Genomic DNA, 20103 nt, shown 5'->3' on the forward strand with positions numbered 1-20103 from the left:
CTGCTCTGTTCGCTTAGTCTGGCACAATTGGGTCTTCTTCGTATTGGCTGGTTTGGTCCTCATCAACTTCGACACCTGCCTGCTGGGTCTGGACTACTGGGTCACTCTCTTGGCTTTGGCTGGTCGTCGATCGTCTACTATCTGAGGAATGATTGTGTCTGGGTTGAGCGTTTGAGGATGGAGGTGGGGCTGTGCCGCAGCAGAACCACTGTCCGCAGCCATCTCGAATGCTCTCGTACTCTCTTCGATGTAGGTGGGTACAGGCTAGGTGTTGTTGTTACATCGCACGCAGGTTGCTCTTGGACTAGACGTTTTGATTACTCTGCGGCACTACATCTGGGCTGGGATTATTGATGGGCACCACTAAGCCCGTCCTCTCTGGCAGCTGGTTGATTTACTTCAACGGGGTGATTAGTTTCGGTGGGCTAGTTTGTTTTGGGGTTGTTCAATGGCGGCGGGTTGCAGCAGGTCCATGTCCTATGGCCTTGTCTCAGCTTTTCTCGCTTCATTCGTGACAAGCCTGCACAGGCAAGGTGTGCATTGGCAATGCAGACCCGGCAGGCCGCCCTGCTATCGAAAAGGTGGAAACCTTTGCCACCTTGGCAGCACTGATTGGTATTCAATTGCCGCGGGCGTTAAATTGGACATTGAAAGGCGTCAGCAACAATCCAACAGTTCATCTTTCAGTCAATAAGGGTTCAAGGGTTTTCTTATTCAGCTCTTCAGAAACAAAAAAGGAGAAGAGTTCTCAGGGTTACATGTTTAAACATTTGCTTGGTAAAAGCAGTGAATGAAATAATTAGGTTGCTCTGTCTCCGTCCAGGACATACCGCTGCAGCTTTAATGGATTGACTTCGAGCAGGTGATGCACTTCAGTGCCTTCATCGTTGTGCGGACATCACAGGGCTGCGTTGGTCCGGGGTTACGTTCAACGTCTCCGGCTCATAGGATGGCAATCTGTAGAACTCTTTTTGGCATCTCGTGGGGGAAGGTGAGAAGGAGGGTGGGTAAGAGGGGGCGAGTTGGGTGGGCTCTATTGGTGGGTTGTCTGGAACTCAGAGCCGAGTCCCAGACCTTGGAAGAAACCCCTTATGCTTGCTTTGCTGTGGCCGAAGAATCTCCGTTGTGCCCAGCGTAAAGGTGTTCCTCGAAGTCGGGCTGCTACTACTGCTGCTGCTGCTGCTGCTGTTGTTGTTCGTCTTGCTCTGGGTCTGTAACCTCACTCACTGATCTTTTGTTCCTGCAAACTCTGCTCTCACTTTGCTGCATGAGTTGCATTTGGATTTTCTAGCAGGGCAAGTATCATTATATGCTTTTGCTTTCCCACATTTACCACACTGTCCTCTATTCCCCTCTCTTTGCTCAGCGCGTTGTTTGGTACGACAGTTGAACTCATATGTGACCTCACAAACCATCCCGGCAGTTTCCCCCTGCATGCTGATTTGAGACGCAACCCCCTCACACTGCCTGCCTGTCTCAATAGTCAGCGCCAGCGTCAGGTCGTTCGTCAGTTGCAGTTTACGCGACACTTCTTTGTCAGAGCCAAACTTAGCAAATGTAGTTCCTCGATGCGCAATGTCTACAGCATGTGTAACTAATGCAATACTGTACACTTGCTTGGTCACTTGAGGGAATACTCAGAGTTGTTTCTGATAACAATTTGCTTTCACCTTTGCAGAATAAATTGGTGCTTGACTTCCGATCTGTGGTCTTACTGATGCACCGTATTGCAGAGCCTGCTGGTTTTGAGTAAGACTTCTATCAAAATGTGTTCCCCTAGCTTTGTTAACATTGAAAAACTGAGGGACAAAAAAATTAATGTTAAATTACAATTTGTTTTAATTTTATTTAACTGAATGCAAAAACACTCTTTTGGGGAAAATATTCTTACGAAAATAATGGGTGATCAGTGATTGTGAGTATCAGTGACAATTATAGTGATCATGTCACGAAGGGCCATAGAGAAAGAAGTGAGGGAAGTGTTGCAGGAATGGAGGCAAGGCAGAGTGACAGATTGCCATGTCAAAGACGACAAGGAACATTGGAGACGGCTGTACTTTGCACCCTTTCTGTTCATCTAGCCATCCTCACCATCCTAATGTGAAAAATATGAATTAGACATTAGGTTCTGGGTATTACAGAGAAGCATGGTGAAACAACATTTGCTGTCAGCTGCCTACCACTCTATGCACCTGCTCTGATCCAGCTACACAAATTTTGCAAGGTCACTTGCAGCATGCACACTAATAAAATTATCAAGAATAAATTATATATTAGAAGATTTTTAGACTTGACATTTTAATCAACTATTCTGTGAGCTTTCTTAAAACATGCACTCTCTGTCTCTCCCGCACAATTTCCCTCTATACTTTGTGTGAATACAGTGTATATATACGTATACAGTATAGTATATGTATATACACACAGACAGACACACACACACACACACACACACACACACACACACACACACACACACACACGCGCGCGCACACACACACACACACGCACGCACACACACACACACACACACACACACACACACACACACGTCACACACCGGAGTCAAAAAGTGTGTTTTGTGTGTGTGGACTGTGAGTGTGTGTACTGCGAGTGGTGTGGTCACAATGCCATCAAAAGAAATGTATCCAGTGCTTTATAATCTCTATGGTTGAACAATACAAAACAATGTTGTGTTTGCTTTTGCCTTGTTTCCGGACAGGAAACACTCTTCATATGCCTCAAAATAGATAACTAAAATATTTTTAATCTAATAACATTATTTTCATATGCACACTTCAAATGGTTCCTGGTCCATATACAGGTGCACTGTAATACAGCATCATGTTACTGCACTGAGAGAAAGATAGGCACTATGGGACTATGGCACTCTTTGGGACTGAATATTAATTTACTGTTGTTTATACAATGCATGTATGCGAGATTCGTTTATCAAGAACAATTTTGATGTCAACCCAAATGACAGTTTTCCCCACTCCCTCACTGTTACTTAACTTGTTAGACAATCTGAGTTTTCTGAATGCTGTTTGAGATGTGATAGAAGTCACATTTGTCTTAACAAATAGGCCAGAGCCTCTTGTCAACAAACTTCCTTTTCCCTCATAGTACGCATCCTGAAGGACACAGAATATCACCCATGTCATTGCAATCTAGTGTCACTCTCCCTCTGCCAACCCCAAGGGAGAAGTCTCTGATGAGCTTTTTTCCTCTTAAAATATATGGATATTATGAGGACCAAACCTCTTTGCATATTTGCATGCTGACATTAGCATTTACCTCAAAGCAATGCTGTGCTCAGTCTCACACAGCCTCTAGCATGACTGTTGACTCTTACTAAGTCCTTTTAAAGCACTAAACAGTCAGATTATATTTTTTCATCTGACTGTGCATGGAACTGTGCCAAAATGTAGCCAAACTGAAGCGAGACTGCATGTTTTGGTTTTTGTGATGGGCAATTTCATAAATGCAACTAATATGAAATTTAGGCAGGCTTTTTATATGGATGTGTTCATAACTGATTTTTGGTAGTCACCACTGTGATATACATACTCCAGAATCTCAATTTGCCCCCATGCAATTTTGTAGAATGCAGCACCATGAATAAAGAGAAGAGACAGTCGTGCCAACTTGTGTGACAGCCTGCTTAACTCGTGGACATAAATAGCATGAAAGACGAAGGAGAGAGAAACAGAGGGAAAATGCATTATTAACTTAGTTCATTACAGCTCACGGTTAAACACCAGAATACAAGGCATAAAGACAACACTGAACAGTGGGAGTTATTTTGTACCATATTAATTGATTTATTTGGTATCTTGTATGTAATTTTGCATTTGTGGCAAATAAATACTATTCCTTCCTGTTCACTGAACTAACCTATTTACAAAGAATGGCAAAACCCTGCTATTTCAAATGAAGTAAAAGACTCAATGAGGCCTATTTATTGGAAAGTTAGAAGAAGCATCAAGCAAATACCCTTTGGTTGTATCAACAACAATCAGCATCAGTGCAAAGATGCATACAATGAGACCGGACATGAATTATGTTATCATCTGCATTTGTTTAATCTATCGAATAACAAGTCATCTCTGTAAAAGAAATGTCAGCAGAGACAAATGATATGACAGACGGCATTTACCCCAAACAGTAAATCCTTCATGCACACAGTGTAGTTAATAGAAGTGTACCTCTAAAGGTGACCTTCCTCTAAGGGCAGATGATCCTCATTCAAGCCATTCTGCAACTGACAGTGAAATGCAGAAAGATGTTATAAATATATGTTGCTCACACGCATGTACTTACAGACATGCAAAGACACAAGCACGCACGCATGCTCGCACGCACAAACGCACACACTTACAAACACACACATTCACATGCACACACACGCACACGCACACACTCAATCATGCGTGCACACACGCACGCACACGCGCACACACGCACACACACACACATGGACGCACACACACACACACACACACACACACACACACACACACACACACACACACACACACACACACACACACACACACACACACACAAAACAGCATTTTTTTCACTAATTACCTTATTATACGAGTACACCACACAGAACAAAACTGGGTGCTTCAACTGTCTGGCAGATTTATTAAAGTTTTTTTTTTTCCAAAGGAGCCAGTAGCCACAATGTACTTTATCATGAGTGACTTACTTCCACCGAAAGCTATCACAGTTTTTATTGATTGCTTTGACCTATCTGAAGAAACTGGGAACCTCTCCGTCTTCATCATCACCATCTCAGATGAGCAGGAGAAACCTCATGCAAATGTGTTCACACGTTCTCATTGGATTGACACAGTTTTCCCACCGTTTGGCAAAACAATTAACACAGATGTCATTCAAGAAGTCCAAACTCCATTGTTTTAGCTGGAGTTACCGAACAGAGACCATATGCTCCGAGCTTTTTGAAACTCCCTGATCACTATGCATTCACTAAAAGCACCTGTCTGACACTTCTTTACAAAATGTTTCATTTCTTTGCAAGCATGGATCGAGGAGGTCTAAAGCAGATGAGAGGTAGAGTGAGAGTAAGAGGTAAAATACAACAGATACAAGAGGTATAATACAACACCGATACTCCTTTAAAAACTACGTGCAATAACTATTTATTATCTACTTTCTGTACAAACCTCATTCATGTTAATACATATACCCACATTGAACATACTGTAAATAAGATTTTTTTTTAACTTTCATTCTTAGACTAATACTGCTATACTGTAAATAAGATCTTTCACTTTTATTCTCAGATTACCTTTTTTAAATTTTGTAATGTTTGCACGATGAAGGCAGCAGCTATCCGAATTTCGTTGTACAGCTAAGTTGTAAAATGACAATAAAGGGCATTCTACTCTATTCTATTCTAAAGGGGTCATAGGAAGAGGAGTCTGTGTGCGAAGTGGAGGTATAGCTGAAAGGGCTCAGAAGAAGAAATGGTATCACTTGTGGCTTTCTCTCATACTCTTATAGTATAGGCGTACTATAGATTTTTGTTCTTTACTGTAAAAGACACTTTTAAAATGTTCCTCATTTCTCACACAGTAATGGATTTTATTTTTATTTCCATGTATTCTATGTGTGAATATTTCATTTGTCAGCCACAGTCTGAAAAAATAACAATAAAAATAGAAAAATAATAAAAAATAATTTGCATCAAAGCTCATTTGATTCTTCATGCATTTTTTGCAAGAGGGCAAATCTGATTACAAACGGCACTGGCATGTAAGGTACGTACCGTCATAGGTTGGAATGGTGCACTGATTCGCACGAGTGCTGTGTTTTGTATTTTGTTGCACATTGTATAATGATTGATTGGTGCTCATACACTTGTGTCAAAATTTAGTTTAAAGGCAAAATTTCAATTTCAGTATTTTAAATGTTTTGGGACAGGTATTGCCTTTTGCAAACAAAATGTGTAATTTTGACCACTGTGGCATGTGTTTAGCCCTCTGCGTTAACTGTTTTGAAAATGTCAATTTTGACTTGACAGCTGTGTCAAAACAATCAATAAAAACTTTACTTCGTCAAAGATAAAGTGATTGCTAGTTATTTGTTGCTTGCCAAATCAGGAGAACTCCAAAGAACTTCCTATGGTCAAGGTGAAATCATAATCACTTCATCCAATGTGAATTTTCTCGAAATCATACAGCAGAAACAGTTGTACTTGTAGCTTAATTTATTTAGTAAAGACATGCTTTATCACTTGGAATGTTTTTCCAAGGATATATTTGGTCTTGTTCTTTCAGAGCTGACAAAGCATGTACAGAGGCAACTAAAACATTGAGTGATGAACTTTCAAAAGGTTTACTACATGTATTGTTTTTTAACCCTCACTGCTTTCCGATGCAATATAGGGGCTTCCTCATCCATGCGGAAGAGTTAATCATTTGCGGGATAGTATCATGCTTCTACTTGGTATTATGTTTCACAGATGTGCTTCCTGTGGAATTAACTATGATATGTCTTTGAGGCCAAACACAGAGGCTGGATGAATAGGTCACTAAAAAAATGGAAGCAAGGATGTCATATGGTAAAATGACCTCAATTGGAATATGAAAAGCTGCTGTCTAATCAAATTTGTCAATTAAGATTCCATGACACAGAAAAAGTCAATCTGTCAACAAGAGCCTGGGTAATTTATGAGAAATTAGTCTTTCTGGTTCAATGACCTCATGACCAATAGTGTAATTGTTATTGTCTTGTTCATGTAATGTAGGACACTGAAATTTCCTTGTTGTCCGAAGAGCCCATACTACAAATCATTGTGATCCTTATCAGGCTTTCCTGGCTTTTACCCAGGCTTTCAGTCAGCTGTGTAGGAGTATGGGGACACACCTATAACAGGCGGGATAGGGGCTCTTAAGGACCAGTTTCCTGAAAGGTTTGAGACATTTTCCATATTTTGACAATTTTTTTAATGTTTTTACTCTTGTAAATGTGTATTCTATAATGTCGGTTTGGATTGTATTTTCTTCATTTGTTTGGTTTTATATAAATATTTCACATTGTGTAAAATGTTTATACTCTTCAGGGTTGCAGGGGTCAGCAGCCAATCCCAACAACTAAGCAAAACAGGAAAACAATTTTGGTTATTTCCCAGTCAAAAAGAAAGTAAAATAAGGAAGAGAAAATTGATGAAAATAAATGTAAAATGCAGAGGAAAATTAGGAAAAAAACGTGATGAATATATGAAACATTTATTGTCTGTGTAATGTGTGTCTATTGTCAAATACTCTTGAACTCGTTCTATTTCCTTATCCTAAAAGCACACTTCCAGGTGAGGCTCATGTTACAAACATTCCTGGATATAGACACGCCCTTCTCTAAGAGGGAGGGAAAAAAGACTAAAGCAAGCTGCACAAGTCTTTATTGAATTCAAAGATCCGTAATAATGTTTTTGCTTTCTTGATGGATTCTCCCACGAAAACAGGGCAGGTTTACTTACAACCTCGCAAAGCTGGCAAAGTAAGTAGAAATTTGTGTGAAATGACGGGGTGGGTTTAGTGATTTTCAAGTGAAATTATGTTTTCGTTTTGACAAAATTAACCTGAAAATACTCTAAAGTTCTGTTTGTATTCATTTATTGAAACTATTCATATCCCACATACAATAGGAGGACCAGCTGTGCTTCATCAGAACCTTAGAGTTAATATAAAAGGTCATTTCATAAGCAGTGTAATTATACCGTAGTGCATGATGCAGTTTGTTCATTGGAATGATTGCTTGATTTAGAGAATTTAAATAGAATAATTTTCATTCTTTCCTCTTTATGGTTAAACACAACTGTACAACTGTTGTGCAAGTGAGCAAGCAGGAGCGGAGTCCAAACGAGGCATGTTGAAACACAACCAGTTTTTGTGATACAGATTTCTGTACAGCAGATACTGTCACACCACAGTGAGGGAAAACCTCATCTCAACTATGATTGGATACTACTTCTAAATGAAGTACTAACTAAACAAACGTAATCACAATGTATTTATTATCTATGTAGTACTTTTCTCTTTCCTTTTAGAAATGGAAGCCTGTGTTGTTGTCACTGGTTCCACCCAGCAACAATGGGGTTGGTCGATTGGAGATTCAGTTTATAGCAGGTACATTCATCTTACTTTTTATCTGCATTCGAGTACCAATAAGCACTCTGTAATTGTCTGGCTAATTCTCACTCAATGACAGTATTTATTTATTTATTTATTTATTTGTTTGTTTGTTTGTTTGTTTGTTTGTTTGTTTGTTTATTTATTTATTTATTTATTTAAATCGGGAGAACACACATTAATGAACATCGGTACCATCCAGCACACCTGCTACCCTAGTAAGGTTACATGAGTCAGGAAATGAATGGATGAGTACCAATACCGTAATTTTCGGACTATAAGTCGCTCCGGAGTACAAGTCGCATCAGCCATAAAATGCCCAAAAATGTGAAAAAAAACATATATAAGTCGCTCCGGAGTATAAGTCGCATTTTGGGGGGCAATTTATTTGACAAACAGTCATGAACGAGCAACAACAGGCTAAATGATAGGTATGCCAACGTGACATAAACACAAACGAAGAGCTGAGAACGGCCCTGACGTAAAATTCAGAGTTATTCAAAAAACTATTACATAAATAACACGTTTATAAAACCGTCTGTGTCACTCCAATTCATTAAATCCATCGATCGTCCTTTGTCAACAATGCGTGCGCGCCGCTGACGGCGCTTGCACTTCAAAATATTCCACAGGCCCATATAACGATATATAAATTAGATATCAAATAACTATTATATAGGCGGCTCGGTGTCGCACTGGGTAGCACGTCCGCCTCACAGTTAGGAGGGTGCGGGTTCGATTCCACCTCCGGCCCTCCCTGTGTGGAGTTTGCATGTTCTCCCCGGGCCCGCGTGGGTTTTCTCCGGGCGCTCCGGTTTCCTCCCACATCCCCAAAACATGCTTGGTAGGCCGATTGGAGACTCCAAATTGTCCCTAGGTGTGAGTGCGAGTGCAAATGGTTATTTGTCTCTGTGTGCCCTGCGATTGGCTGGCAACCGGTTCAGGGTGTCCCCCGCCTACTGCCCGATGACGGCTGGGATAGGCTCCAGCACACCCGCGACCCCCGTGGGGATTAAGCAGTTCAGAAAATGGATGGATGGATAACTATTATATAAGCAATAGTATTATCAAGCCATCTGTGCACTCTAAATCATTAAATCCATCGATCAAATTCCTCGTCCTTCGTCAACAACGCCGCGCGTGCGCCCTGACGTCAGCCTCGTCGTTATTCCACAGATCTACTATATAGTAACAAAGTTCAAGGAAAGACGTGGGTTTGGTAAACGGCTCTTTATTTAACAAAACAAACTTCCAGGCGTGTGGCGGCGTGGACTTCCAGCCACGGAAGTGGAAGAGAGCTCCATAGAATAGGACCGGGCGTGCGTAAAAGCCATGACCGAGCCCCATCCACCGTCCCCGGACAGCCACCCGGCCGAGCGCCGGCCCTCGACTTCCATCCACGGAGGTGAAAGACAGCTCGGTAGAGTAGGACCGGGCGTGCGTAAAAGCCATGTCCGAGCCCCATCCACCGTCCCTGGACAGCCACCCGGCCGAGCGCCGGCCCCCGACTTCAATCCACGGAGGTGAAAGAGAGCTCCGGAGAGTAGAACCGGGCGTGGGTAAAAGCCATAACAGTTTTTCAAACCTTCTGTGTCACTCCAAATCCTTCAAACTCTTCATCCGCCGTGTCACTTAGAAACAAAGCCGCTAATGATGCCGGTAGTACGTGGGGCCCTTCGTCATCTTCGTCATCCCGTGATCAATCTTTGTCCTTTATGTAAACAACCGCCGCGCCACGCCGCGTCGCGCTGCTGACGTCACTTGAAATTCAAATTACAGTAATCCCTTGCTACATCGCGGTTCGTTTATCGCGGTTTCACTTTTTTTTTTTTGGGGAAAATCTTTGAAAAAAATCACATATAAGTCGCTCCTTATTATAAGTCGGCCCCCCACCCAAACTATGAAAAAAAAAAAACGCGACTTATAGTCCGAAAATTACGGTACTTTTTATTTGGGATGTATTTGTCATCTATGGCTGTAGTATAAACTTTTGTATTGGAATTTAACTCCAGTATTTTCTGCACTATAAAACGCAGTGGATTATAAAGCACACCTTCATTGAATTTTTTATTTTAGAAATGTTTTCATATATAGGGTGCCCTGGATTAAAAGGCGCAGAAGCTACTGCATCAAACTGGGATTGACTAGGGTTGCGTTATGCATCCACTAGATGAAGCTGTGCTAAAGGGTATGTCAACCCAGTCAATGAGGTAAAAAAAAGTCCAACTCCCATTCCGTATGAAAGTGATACATGGCGCATGTCTGCCTCACAGTTCGGAGGGTGCGGGTTCTATTCCACCTCCGGCCCTCCCTGTGTGGAGCTTGCATGTTCTCCCCGTGCCTGCATGGGTTTTCTCTGGGCACTCCGGGCTCCTCCCACATCCCAAAAACATGCTCGGTAGGCTGATTGAGCACTCCAAATTGCCCCTAGGTGTGAGTGCGAGTGTGGATGGTTGTTCGTCTCTGTGTGCCCCAGTTCAGGGTGTACCCCGCCTCCTGCTTGATGACATCTGGGATAGGCTCCAACACGCCTGCGACCCCAGTTTTTGCCAATCTTCTAAATTGTGTTTTAAAAGGTATTTTTAATTGCTCTTAAATTGATGACGAGCGTTTTTACACATTCTTTTTGTAGATTTGTCTTTGTTAAAAATGTTCATGTCTCTACAGAGTAGAGTACAGAGAACACAGAGTATTTGTCTGTAGGGTCAAATTAATCCAAGTCATGGATTGGTCCACGCTGCTCTACTCTACTTGGCTCTACACCAAAAAACAGTTCGTCTCTACTGCCACTGTCACTACCCGGCAGCCCCTACTCATCTTGCTAGTTACGTCATGTTACAGGGACCATAACTCACGTGCACTGCGCACACTGACAAAAACAATGGTTTGTGTGGATGAACACCTTTTGGTCTCTCATGGATCTATCCAGCTGCCTCTTCCCATCTTCGTAAACTAATAATGTTAAAAAATCCAAGTATTTATTTACTATTTATTTAAGTAATTATTTTTCCTCTCTTCGTCTGTTAACGGCGTCTGTTTTACCTGGGTGGTGGTTTGCGTAGCCACACATTGATGACAGTTGTCTTGGACCAATCATTGGCCTCCAGAGTATTTCCGTCACGTTGTCACGTTTTAAAACCGGGCTAGTAGGTACCAAAAAAAGCTAGTCGAGTCGAGCCAAGTAGATTTGTAAATGAGACTGGGCTAAATGTTGAGTCGAGTCAGGGTCAGTCAGCACAATTGTCGTGATAAACAGGAATAGTAGTTGGGTTTTATTGGGAAGTGAGACTGCCCTGAACCACAAGTCAGTTATGGATGCATTATTGGATAATGGATGGATGGACGGCCGGCCAGACAGATGGATATTCTTTATGGATTTGTATACATGCCTTTAGGCTCAGTACATATACAGACACAGACATAGGTAGCTACTGGCTGGTGATTAGGTTTGTGTGTGCGTTTGCGTGTTTAAGTGTGTGCGTGTGTGTGTTGTGTGTGCATGCATGTATGTGTGTGTATGTGTTGTGTGTGCATGCATGCGTGTGTGTGTGTGTGTGTGTGTGTGTGTGCGTGCGTGCGCATGTGTGCTGTGCCTGTGTGTGTGTGAGCAACAAAAAACATGCATGCAACAGCAGGGTGAGCAGCAGAAGATGAAAAGTAAATTTGACAGCTTAAATAGACCCCAGGATTGTGGAGATGAAGTTATGTAAGCTCACCGGATGCACATTTTCTCTTGTTATCTGTTTACACTTGCATGCGTGCCTCGATGGTTTACACATTACATATGATGAATCCAATATTCCTGCAAATAACCACATAAGAATTAAAATGTTACTTAAAAATAGAACAAACAAATCAGCCTTGAATTAAAATGCTCCTTTGACATTTGCCAAAATGTGGGCAAAGAATAAAGAATGCTCAAGCTGCAAAAATAGAAGTAGCTCTGAGGCTGGTATATTCATTAGTAGAGTCATTTTGAAACACTCCACACTGAGTTGACCCAAAAAAGTCAAAATGGCTGCCATGATAAGAAATGTTTTATATTCAGTAGTGATGCAAATTATTTCACCTGTTAAGTCAAGTCAAGTCAAGTCAAGTTTATTTGTATAGCCCTAAATCACAAGCAGTCTCAAAGGGCTTCACATAGACAAAAATTGACAATTATTCTCAAAGCATCCCCTGATCTTAAGCTCCCAAAAGGGCAAGGAAAAACTCAAAACCCCTGCCCGGGGAAAATGAGAAACCTTGAGAAGGGACCACAGATGGAAGGATCCCCCTTTCAGGATCACCAGGTTGTAATGGATGCAGAGAGGGCACAAATAATACATAATATGAAAATCAAAAAAGTGGATGTCCAAGTCAGAGCGAAGGGCTGCCGGAGGAGCCCTCTACTATCCTGGCAGTGGAGGTTGAGCTGCAGTTCCCCCAACCTGAATTGGCCCACGAGAATCCAGATAGCCGCTGTCAGCTTGGGTGCCACCTAACCACCTCCCCGGCCGGGGAGGGGGGGGGGGAGAGAAAACAAAACAAACTCCGGCCGAATCGGCCACTACAAGTTAGTTAAAGGCCATGTCATAGAAATGTGTCTTTAAACGTGTCTTAAATGTTTCTACTGAGGTAGCAGTCCTAATATCCATTGGGAGGGCATTCCAAAGCTCTGGAGCCCGGATAGAAAATGCTCTAGACCCTGCAGACACTTTCTTGGCCCTCGGTGTCGCTAAAAGGGTAGCGTTTTGCGAACGAAGGTTACGAGACGGAACATAAGGAACAACTAGGTCGACGAGATACGAAGGCGCTAAGCCATGCAGTGATTTATAGGTTAATAGAAGAACCTTGAAGTCACATCTTAAATGGACCGGGAGCCAATGTAAATTGGCTAATATTGGGGTAATGTGATCAAATTTTCTTGTCCGTGAGAGCAGCCTTGCAGCAGCATTTTGTACTAACTGTAGACTTTTGATGCGGGACTTAGGAAGACCAGAGAATAGTACATTACAGTAGTCCAGGCGCGACGTGACGAACGCATGTATAATAGTTTCCGCATCACCGGTCGAGAGGATCGGACGAATCTTCGCAATATTACGAAGGTGAAAGAACGCAATTCTGGTTATATTCTTAATGTGCTTTTGAAAGGAGAGAGTTTGGTCAAACATTACCCCGAGATTAGTTACAGTATCGCTCTGAGTGATAGTACGGTTATCTATAGTTATAGCGGTTTCCTTGAACAAGTGTTGAAAACGAGTTGGACCAATTATCAACATCTCAGTTTTATCTGGGTTAAGACGAAGGAAGTTGAGAGACATCCATTGCTTGATCTCCGCAAGGCATGCCTCAAGATTACAACAATCCCGCGGATCTGTCATCGATAACGGCATATATAATTGGGTGTCATCCGCGTAGCATTGAAAACTAATATTATATTTACGTATTATGTCCCCAAGCGGAATCATATAAATATTAAATAAAATTGGTCCGAGAACCGATCCCTGTGGGACACCACACGTAACATTATAGAGCTCAGAGGACGCATTGCCATGGACCACTCGGTGCGTCCTATTTGATAGATAGGAATGGAACCAGCCTAGTGCTGACCCTGAAATACCAACACAACTTTTAAGACGCCCTAATAAAATATCAAAGTCTACAGTGTCGAAGGCAGCACTAAGATCGAGTAGTAACAGTACAGATGAAGTGTTTGAATCCATAGCTATGAGGAGACCGTTAGTCACTTTAGCAAGTGCTGTCTCAGTGGAATGATTAGCTCTAAAACCAGACTGAAAAGAGTCATATCGATTATTGGCGACCATGTAATCAATAAGCTGCTGTGCTACTACTTTTTCAAGAAGTTTTGCTATGAATGGGAGGTTTGAAACTGGCCTATAATTACTGAGACAGTCCGGGTCAAGATTTGGTCGCTTAAGTAACGGTTTAATGATAGCGGTTTTAAAGGCTGTTGGCACTATCCCAGAGGAGACAGACAGCTTGATTATATTTAAGAGAGACGGTCCTAAAATTTGAAATAATTCTTTAAGTGGTTTGGCTGGAAGAGGGTCGAGCAAACATGTTGTTTGTTTAGCCGCACTAACCATTTGTGTAAGCCTTTCAAGGGACACGCTATTAAAAGTTGAGAGGGTTGTTGCATGATCATCAGCGTTGGTAAACGGCGGGCTCGACCGAGCGATTGGAATGGTATTCTTGATCTCGTCCCTAATGGACTCAATCTTTTGAGCAAAAAATTTCATGAACTCGTCAGCTGAGTGGAAGGAATTATCGGGGGTCGGCTGGCGTAGAGTCAGCTTTGCCACTGTATCAAATAGGTGTTTCGGATTGTTTTTATTGAGATTAATAACTTGCGAAAAATACAGAGTTTTTGCTAAGATAAGCGCATCTTTATATTTCAGGAGGCTATCCTGCCATGCCTGATGGAAAACCTCAAGTTTGGTTAGACGCCATCTGCGCTCATGCTTTCTACATAATTGCTTAAGCGTACGCGTTTCATCTGTGAACCACGGAGTAGGCAATCTACGGCGAGTTTTCAGACATAACGGCGCCACAGAGTCAATGGCATTTAACAATGTCGCATTGAATTCATTTGTAAGATTATCAACAGAGCCGGTGTACGCGGGAAATATAGCGGACAGTAACTCAGATAGCGCAGTTGCAGTCATGGAGTTAAAATTACGGCTCCTATAATTCCGATTGCTCTCTTGTCTTTGACAAGAAACTAGAATTTCAAATTTTATTAAGTAATGATCAGACAAAACAGTAGTGTATGGCAGTACTGCTATATTTGAGGTTGCAAGTCCTCGGGATAATACCAGATCTATGGTATTTCCATTCTTATGCGTTGCTGCCTGTACGGCTTGCGTAAAACCAAACATATCAGTTAAAGTCTGAAACGCCGAAGTAAGTGGCTCTGACGGTAAATTCATGTGGATGTTGAAATCGCCCATGATAATTATATTATCCGCATTGGTTACTAGATCAGCCACGAATTCTGAAAATTCATCCAGGAAGCCAGAGTAAGCCCCGGGTTACAGGGAATTTGATGACTTGTTGACCAGCTCAGTGGCCTAGTGGTAGAGTGTCCGCCCTGAGACTGGAAGGTTGTGGGTTCAAACCCTGGCCGGGTCATACCAAAGACTATAAAAATGGGCTTCCCTGCTTGGCACTCAGCATTAAGGGTTGGAATTAGGGGGTTAGATCACCAAAAGATTCCCGGGCGCGGCACCGCTGCTGCACACTGCTCCCCTCTTCCCCAGGGGATGGATCAAATCAAAATCACATGGGGATGGGTTAAATGCAGAGGACACATTTCACCACACCCAGATGTGTGTGTGACGATGATCACTGGGACTTTAACTTTAACTTGTTGGATGCTGCTGGAGCCTGCCAAGGACACAAGCTCTGGTTAGATTTGCGCTAACTAGTAAATAGAACGACACAAGCGAATGGATTTATAATTGGACCAAAACAATGACCAGTTCAGGAATTGGATCGATGGTTGGAAGACCACCCTTAGTGTGAGCATATCTCAGGTCCAGGGATGTACATCGGCACACATGGACTATTCCGGTTGGACCTAAACTGAGGCTTTGAGTTCCAAAATCAAGTGAGTCAGATCTCACAAATGAGTAGCTGAAGAGTGTTGCAACCAAAATTGAAGCATAGACCCTCAAATAATGAGTGATGAATAATGTCTGGAAATGTGAAGGCATCATGGTGCTTACTTACATCATAGTGTAATGCAATTAAATTACAGTTTATTTACCAGTGTTTTATATCCATACATTTTCTGAAACACTTTTCACGGGAATTGTGAGCGTGCTGGAGCGTATCCCAGCTGACTCTGGGCAGTAGGCAGGGGACACCATGAACTGGTAGCCAGCTAATTTAGAGTGCTCAATCGACCTACCATGAGTACCCAGAGAAAACACACGACGGAGCCGGAATTGAACCCGCAACCTCTGCACTATGAACCCAACCAGTCGACCACCATGTTGTACAATTATTATAAATGTTCCATAATATACTGTTTTAAAAACATTTACTGCAATTTGTTGTAATGACCGTAGTGACAGCTATTTTTTTTGCCCAGTCATCTGTCTGGGGGTTCTGCGTTTATTTTTTAAAAGAAAACACTCCCTTCTAAGAAATGAGCCATGGTGTATACAGACGCCACTATATGATAATGGACACTATTGTGAAAATTTTCTGTTGCTCATATGTTGCAGGTGGCGGTGGAGCAAGGGAACATATTGGAGGGCTGAAGAGACACCACCAGTTGCAAGAAAGCAAGGTCAAAGTGGTCCGACTCTCTGAGCTTATAAGTGTCCAAAGACTCCCACCAAATGCTGAAGCCTGTCCCATGGTGCCTGTAATTATTATGTAGGATTTCTACATACTGTACATAAATAGCAATAGTTGATTAAAAATGATGTCTGTTTTTAGGAAAACATGTCCGCTTTTTGTGTGGAGTCGCAAGACAGAACAATGGTTTTTGCTACACAAAAAGATGATTGTGTGGACTGGGTAGAGAAACTTTGTCAAGGAACCTTTCAGGTTAGACCACAAATTATATTGTGTTTGATAACTGTCAATGCTTTTCTTTTGCATACACAGTTGTCTCTCTAAACCAAAATGTCTTCGGTCAAGTTAATTGGTGACGTTTCTCTCTCCTCAGAGGAGCACTGGCTCAGACACTAATGAGCTTCGTATGGAGGAAAATCAGATATATGCAACGACAAATGATGGTAATGTCTACTGTAGTGCTTTAATATTTCTCCACCACATGACCCCCCTACCCTTTTCAATAAATATTTTTTTATTCTGGTTTCAATGGGGGACAAAATAGAACAGTCTTTGGGTAAATTATGCTCATAAAGTTTAAAGTGTCATTCATCGAATATTAATACAACTAGCGTGGTAATACATTCCGTATACTCATCTTTTGTCCCCTCAGAGTTCAGTGTGGTGGTGCAAAGGACAGATGCAGCAATACGTTGTGGACTGCAGGGATCATATTGGCTACAGGTTGGACAAAAGACCCTGCTTTTGAAAGATACCCAGAAAGTCAACATTGTAAGACAATGGCCGTATGAACTGCTACGACGATATGGTAAAGATAAGGTAAGGGTTTTCAAATGTATTAATAATTAAAAACATTCAAAGCAAATTGCACATTTAATTGACATTTGAATTGGTTACAGGAACATGTGCAATCATATTCCTGCTTTGCATTTTACGTTCATACATCTGTTGAACTGCTCCTCACAAAAATTAAAAAGCCTTCAAATTCAGAACCGCTTCTGCAATAAACCATGTCGTTAGAGTCTTCTCAATGACGGTACTGACTCTAGATTTCCATCTGGTCCCGGAAATACGATGGAATAAAAGTGTAGATATACAATATAGGAATAAAGTTGTAATTTTATTTTTAAAGTCAGTCAGAGTAAAATAGTCATTTTATTGGGTGAATGGCAAACAGTAAATACAACAGTAAATGTCCAAGACCAGCACCTGCTGTCGCTCCACTGAGAGACCTGTAATTTAGTCATTATCTTAATAAAACTGTTTTAGTGTCATTTATTTTTTTAGTGATGCATTATTATTTATTATTATATTATTATTATTATACCATTTATTATTTATTATTATTATTATTGTTTTTTTATCCATCCTCTAGCGTTTCCTCTTGTCTGTTGTTCAGTGGTCTATTATTTGTGAGAGTAAATGTGCATGCAGGAATAGTTTTCTCTATGTGTGTCTTGAAGTATCAGTGGGATTGGGTTTCTTTAGTCTTCTGTGTTTTATTTGTGTAAAGATTTTTATATTATTGTTTGAAAAATGCTAAATAAATAAAGTCTAATATTAATACTTTTATATCTCCAAAAATACGTTTTCATCATGGCCCTTAATATGTATGAAATTAAAGAGTAACATGTTTGTGTGTGTGTGTGTGTGTGTGTGTGTGTGTGTGTGTGTGTGTGTGTGTGTGTGTGTGTGTGTGTGTGTGTGTGTGTGTGTGTGTGTTTTCTAGTTGGCCTTAACGATTGAAGCAGGAAGAAGATGTGACAGTGGTCCTGGAACATTCACCTTTGAAACACAACACTCTGAGAAAATATTCAACCTGATTCAGAGCACAATCAAGCAAAAGACTTTAGCTGTTACATCAAGTAACCTTCATCAGGAAGAAGATAAAGGTTTAGTTGCCAAGAAACAAGTTCATTCCCCTCTGCCTGAAATACCAGAGATGACCAGTGCGGCCTCCATTCCGGAAAACGCAAATTTACAGATAGACACATCTCCCGGCACAGAAGACAATATGGTATGTCAAGATTGTTCTGCTCACTTATCCGAAAATCAATTACAGCCACCTCCAATCACTCTCATGCCTCTCCCAATGGTTCCAATATTTGACAAACCCTGTCGAGACCTTCATGGTTGCCAACCTGAAGCGGAATATGCCAACCCAGCTGACTGCATCAAAAATTTACCAAAACCTCAAGCTACCATGTCTCATGTGTATGTGGACCCCGCAAGTATTCTTCCCCTTCATCCTCCAACTTCAAAAGAAACTATAAATCCAGGCTCCAAGTCATTCATACCACACCCTTGCTCCATCACCAGTCACCCAGATTCTGTTTATTCAGAAGTGTATGATAAAGTCAATGTGGGCAAGAATGAACAAAATGCCAGTTCAAGTGAGCAACATTTTAAGCATTTGACGGAGGATGAACCAATTTATGCTGTACCCGTGAGCAAGGAAGATGAAGTTTCTGATAAAGATGAAACCAAACCAGACCCTTTTGCCCATCTCTATGCTCAAGTGAACAAAACACCTCCATCATCTAGTCCCTCTTCAACACCACCTCCCCCCTCTTCATCATCTTTAGTTAGCAGCATCGCTGCTGCCAAAATCTCGGACAACCCTCTTGATGATGTAATCTATGAAAACCTGGGCATCATTTAGTAACTCAGTTGTTTGTTGCTGATTGTAAATTCTCAAAGCTGAACAACCTAGTTGTCCAAAATGTCAACTGTACGTTAAGAAATGTACCGTATTGGCCCGAATATAAGATGACCCCTATTATAAGACGACTCCCTCTTTTTCAAGACTCAAGTTTGAAAAAAGACTTTTCGAACACCAAATTTAATTTTTATACAGAAAATAATTACATCTGAAACAAATGATTATAACAATATATTCGAGAGAAAAACCTGGTGGTTTGTTGGGAACGTCTAGCAGTGTCCCCTGTCAGAAGGCATTTCAACTCCCACCTCCGACACACCTTCACTCACATCCCTGGGCAGGGACAGTGAGGCTCAATTATACTGTATTGGCCCAAATATAAGACGACCCTGATTATAAGACGACGCCCTCTTTTTCAAGACTCAAGTTTGAAAAAAAACTTTTTGAACACCAAATTAAATCTTTATACAGAAAATGATTACATCTGAAACAAATGATTATAACAATATATTCGAGAGAAAAAGCATGTTATTTTGCCTCGTTCAAATCATGCAAAAACGGTCTATCACATCTTAATGTCTGAACATTTAAATATGTAAACTAAAGTGCAATCACATTTGTAAATGAATGGCTTGTGGTTTTCGAAATGTAAATAAACCAATCTGTGATAAAACAACAAAATTGCAATAACTGCATTAACCATCAAAGTGAAGTCTAACTGTAGTCTCGAAACAAATCTGAATAAGGAAAAACATTGCAATAAAATAATGCAAACTGCTACCGTTATTGTTGGGGAGCCTGAGGACTGTATAGGGTGTTAGCTCGGATGGTTATGCTCTTTTCGCCCCAGGGTGTCGGGTTCAGCAGGGAAGACGTGGTTCAGTTTTGATTGCTTTACTGAATTATTGGCAAAAATGGATGGATGGATGGAAATACTCTCGGCAACACACCAAACATAAGTCATCGATC

The 20103-nt window shown here is 41.3% G+C and overlaps 2 protein-coding genes across 4 annotated transcripts in view; one reads left to right on the forward strand and one right to left on the reverse strand.

Moving 5' to 3' along the window:
• Positions 1-12240, reverse strand: part of glra3 (glycine receptor, alpha 3) — a 133279-nt gene extending 121039 nt beyond the window's left edge. The window contains exon 1 of the mRNA XM_037254726.1: positions 11879-12240. Within this exon, the coding sequence (XP_037110621.1) occupies positions 11879-11889 (11 nt within the window). The 5' untranslated portion in view covers positions 11890-12240. The remainder of the gene's footprint in view (positions 1-11878) is intronic.
• LOC119124572 (docking protein 3-like) lies at positions 7375-19257 on the forward strand. 3 transcript variants are annotated; one of them, XM_037254689.1, is made up of 7 exons: positions 7375-7530; positions 8081-8159; positions 16397-16533; positions 16614-16724; positions 16846-16915; positions 17125-17291; positions 18202-19257. In XM_037254689.1, exons 1-7 carry the CDS (start codon positions 7474-7476, stop codon positions 19132-19134), a joined length of 1554 nt encoding a protein of 517 aa, XP_037110584.1. In that variant the 5' UTR covers positions 7375-7473; the 3' UTR covers positions 19135-19257. The 3 variants fall into 3 exon arrangements, with proteins under 3 accessions (XP_037110584.1, XP_037110602.1, XP_037110592.1); XM_037254697.1 differs by having other exon boundaries at positions 7383-7534; XM_037254707.1 differs by lacking the exon at positions 8081-8159 and having other exon boundaries at positions 7380-7530.
• The last annotated feature ends 846 nt before the right edge of the window (positions 19258-20103 follow it).

This window comes from Syngnathus acus, chromosome 1 (assembly GCF_901709675.1).
Source record: "Syngnathus acus chromosome 1, fSynAcu1.2, whole genome shotgun sequence".
In the NCBI taxonomy this organism is placed as follows: Eukaryota; Metazoa; Chordata; class Actinopteri; order Syngnathiformes; family Syngnathidae; genus Syngnathus; species Syngnathus acus.

Excerpts from the sequence above, each read along its gene's own strand:
- LOC119124572 (XM_037254689.1), top strand. The coding sequence starts at position 7,474 with ATGGATTCTCCCACGAAAACAGGGCAGGTTTACTTACAACCTCGCAAA. Across the intron at positions 8,160-16,396 it reads GGAGATTCAGTTTATAGCAG|GTGGCGGTGGAGCAAGGGAA; the intron begins GTACATTCATCT and ends CATATGTTGCAG. Across the intron at positions 16,725-16,845 it reads TTTGTCAAGGAACCTTTCAG|AGGAGCACTGGCTCAGACAC; the intron begins GTTAGACCACAA and ends CTCTCTCCTCAG.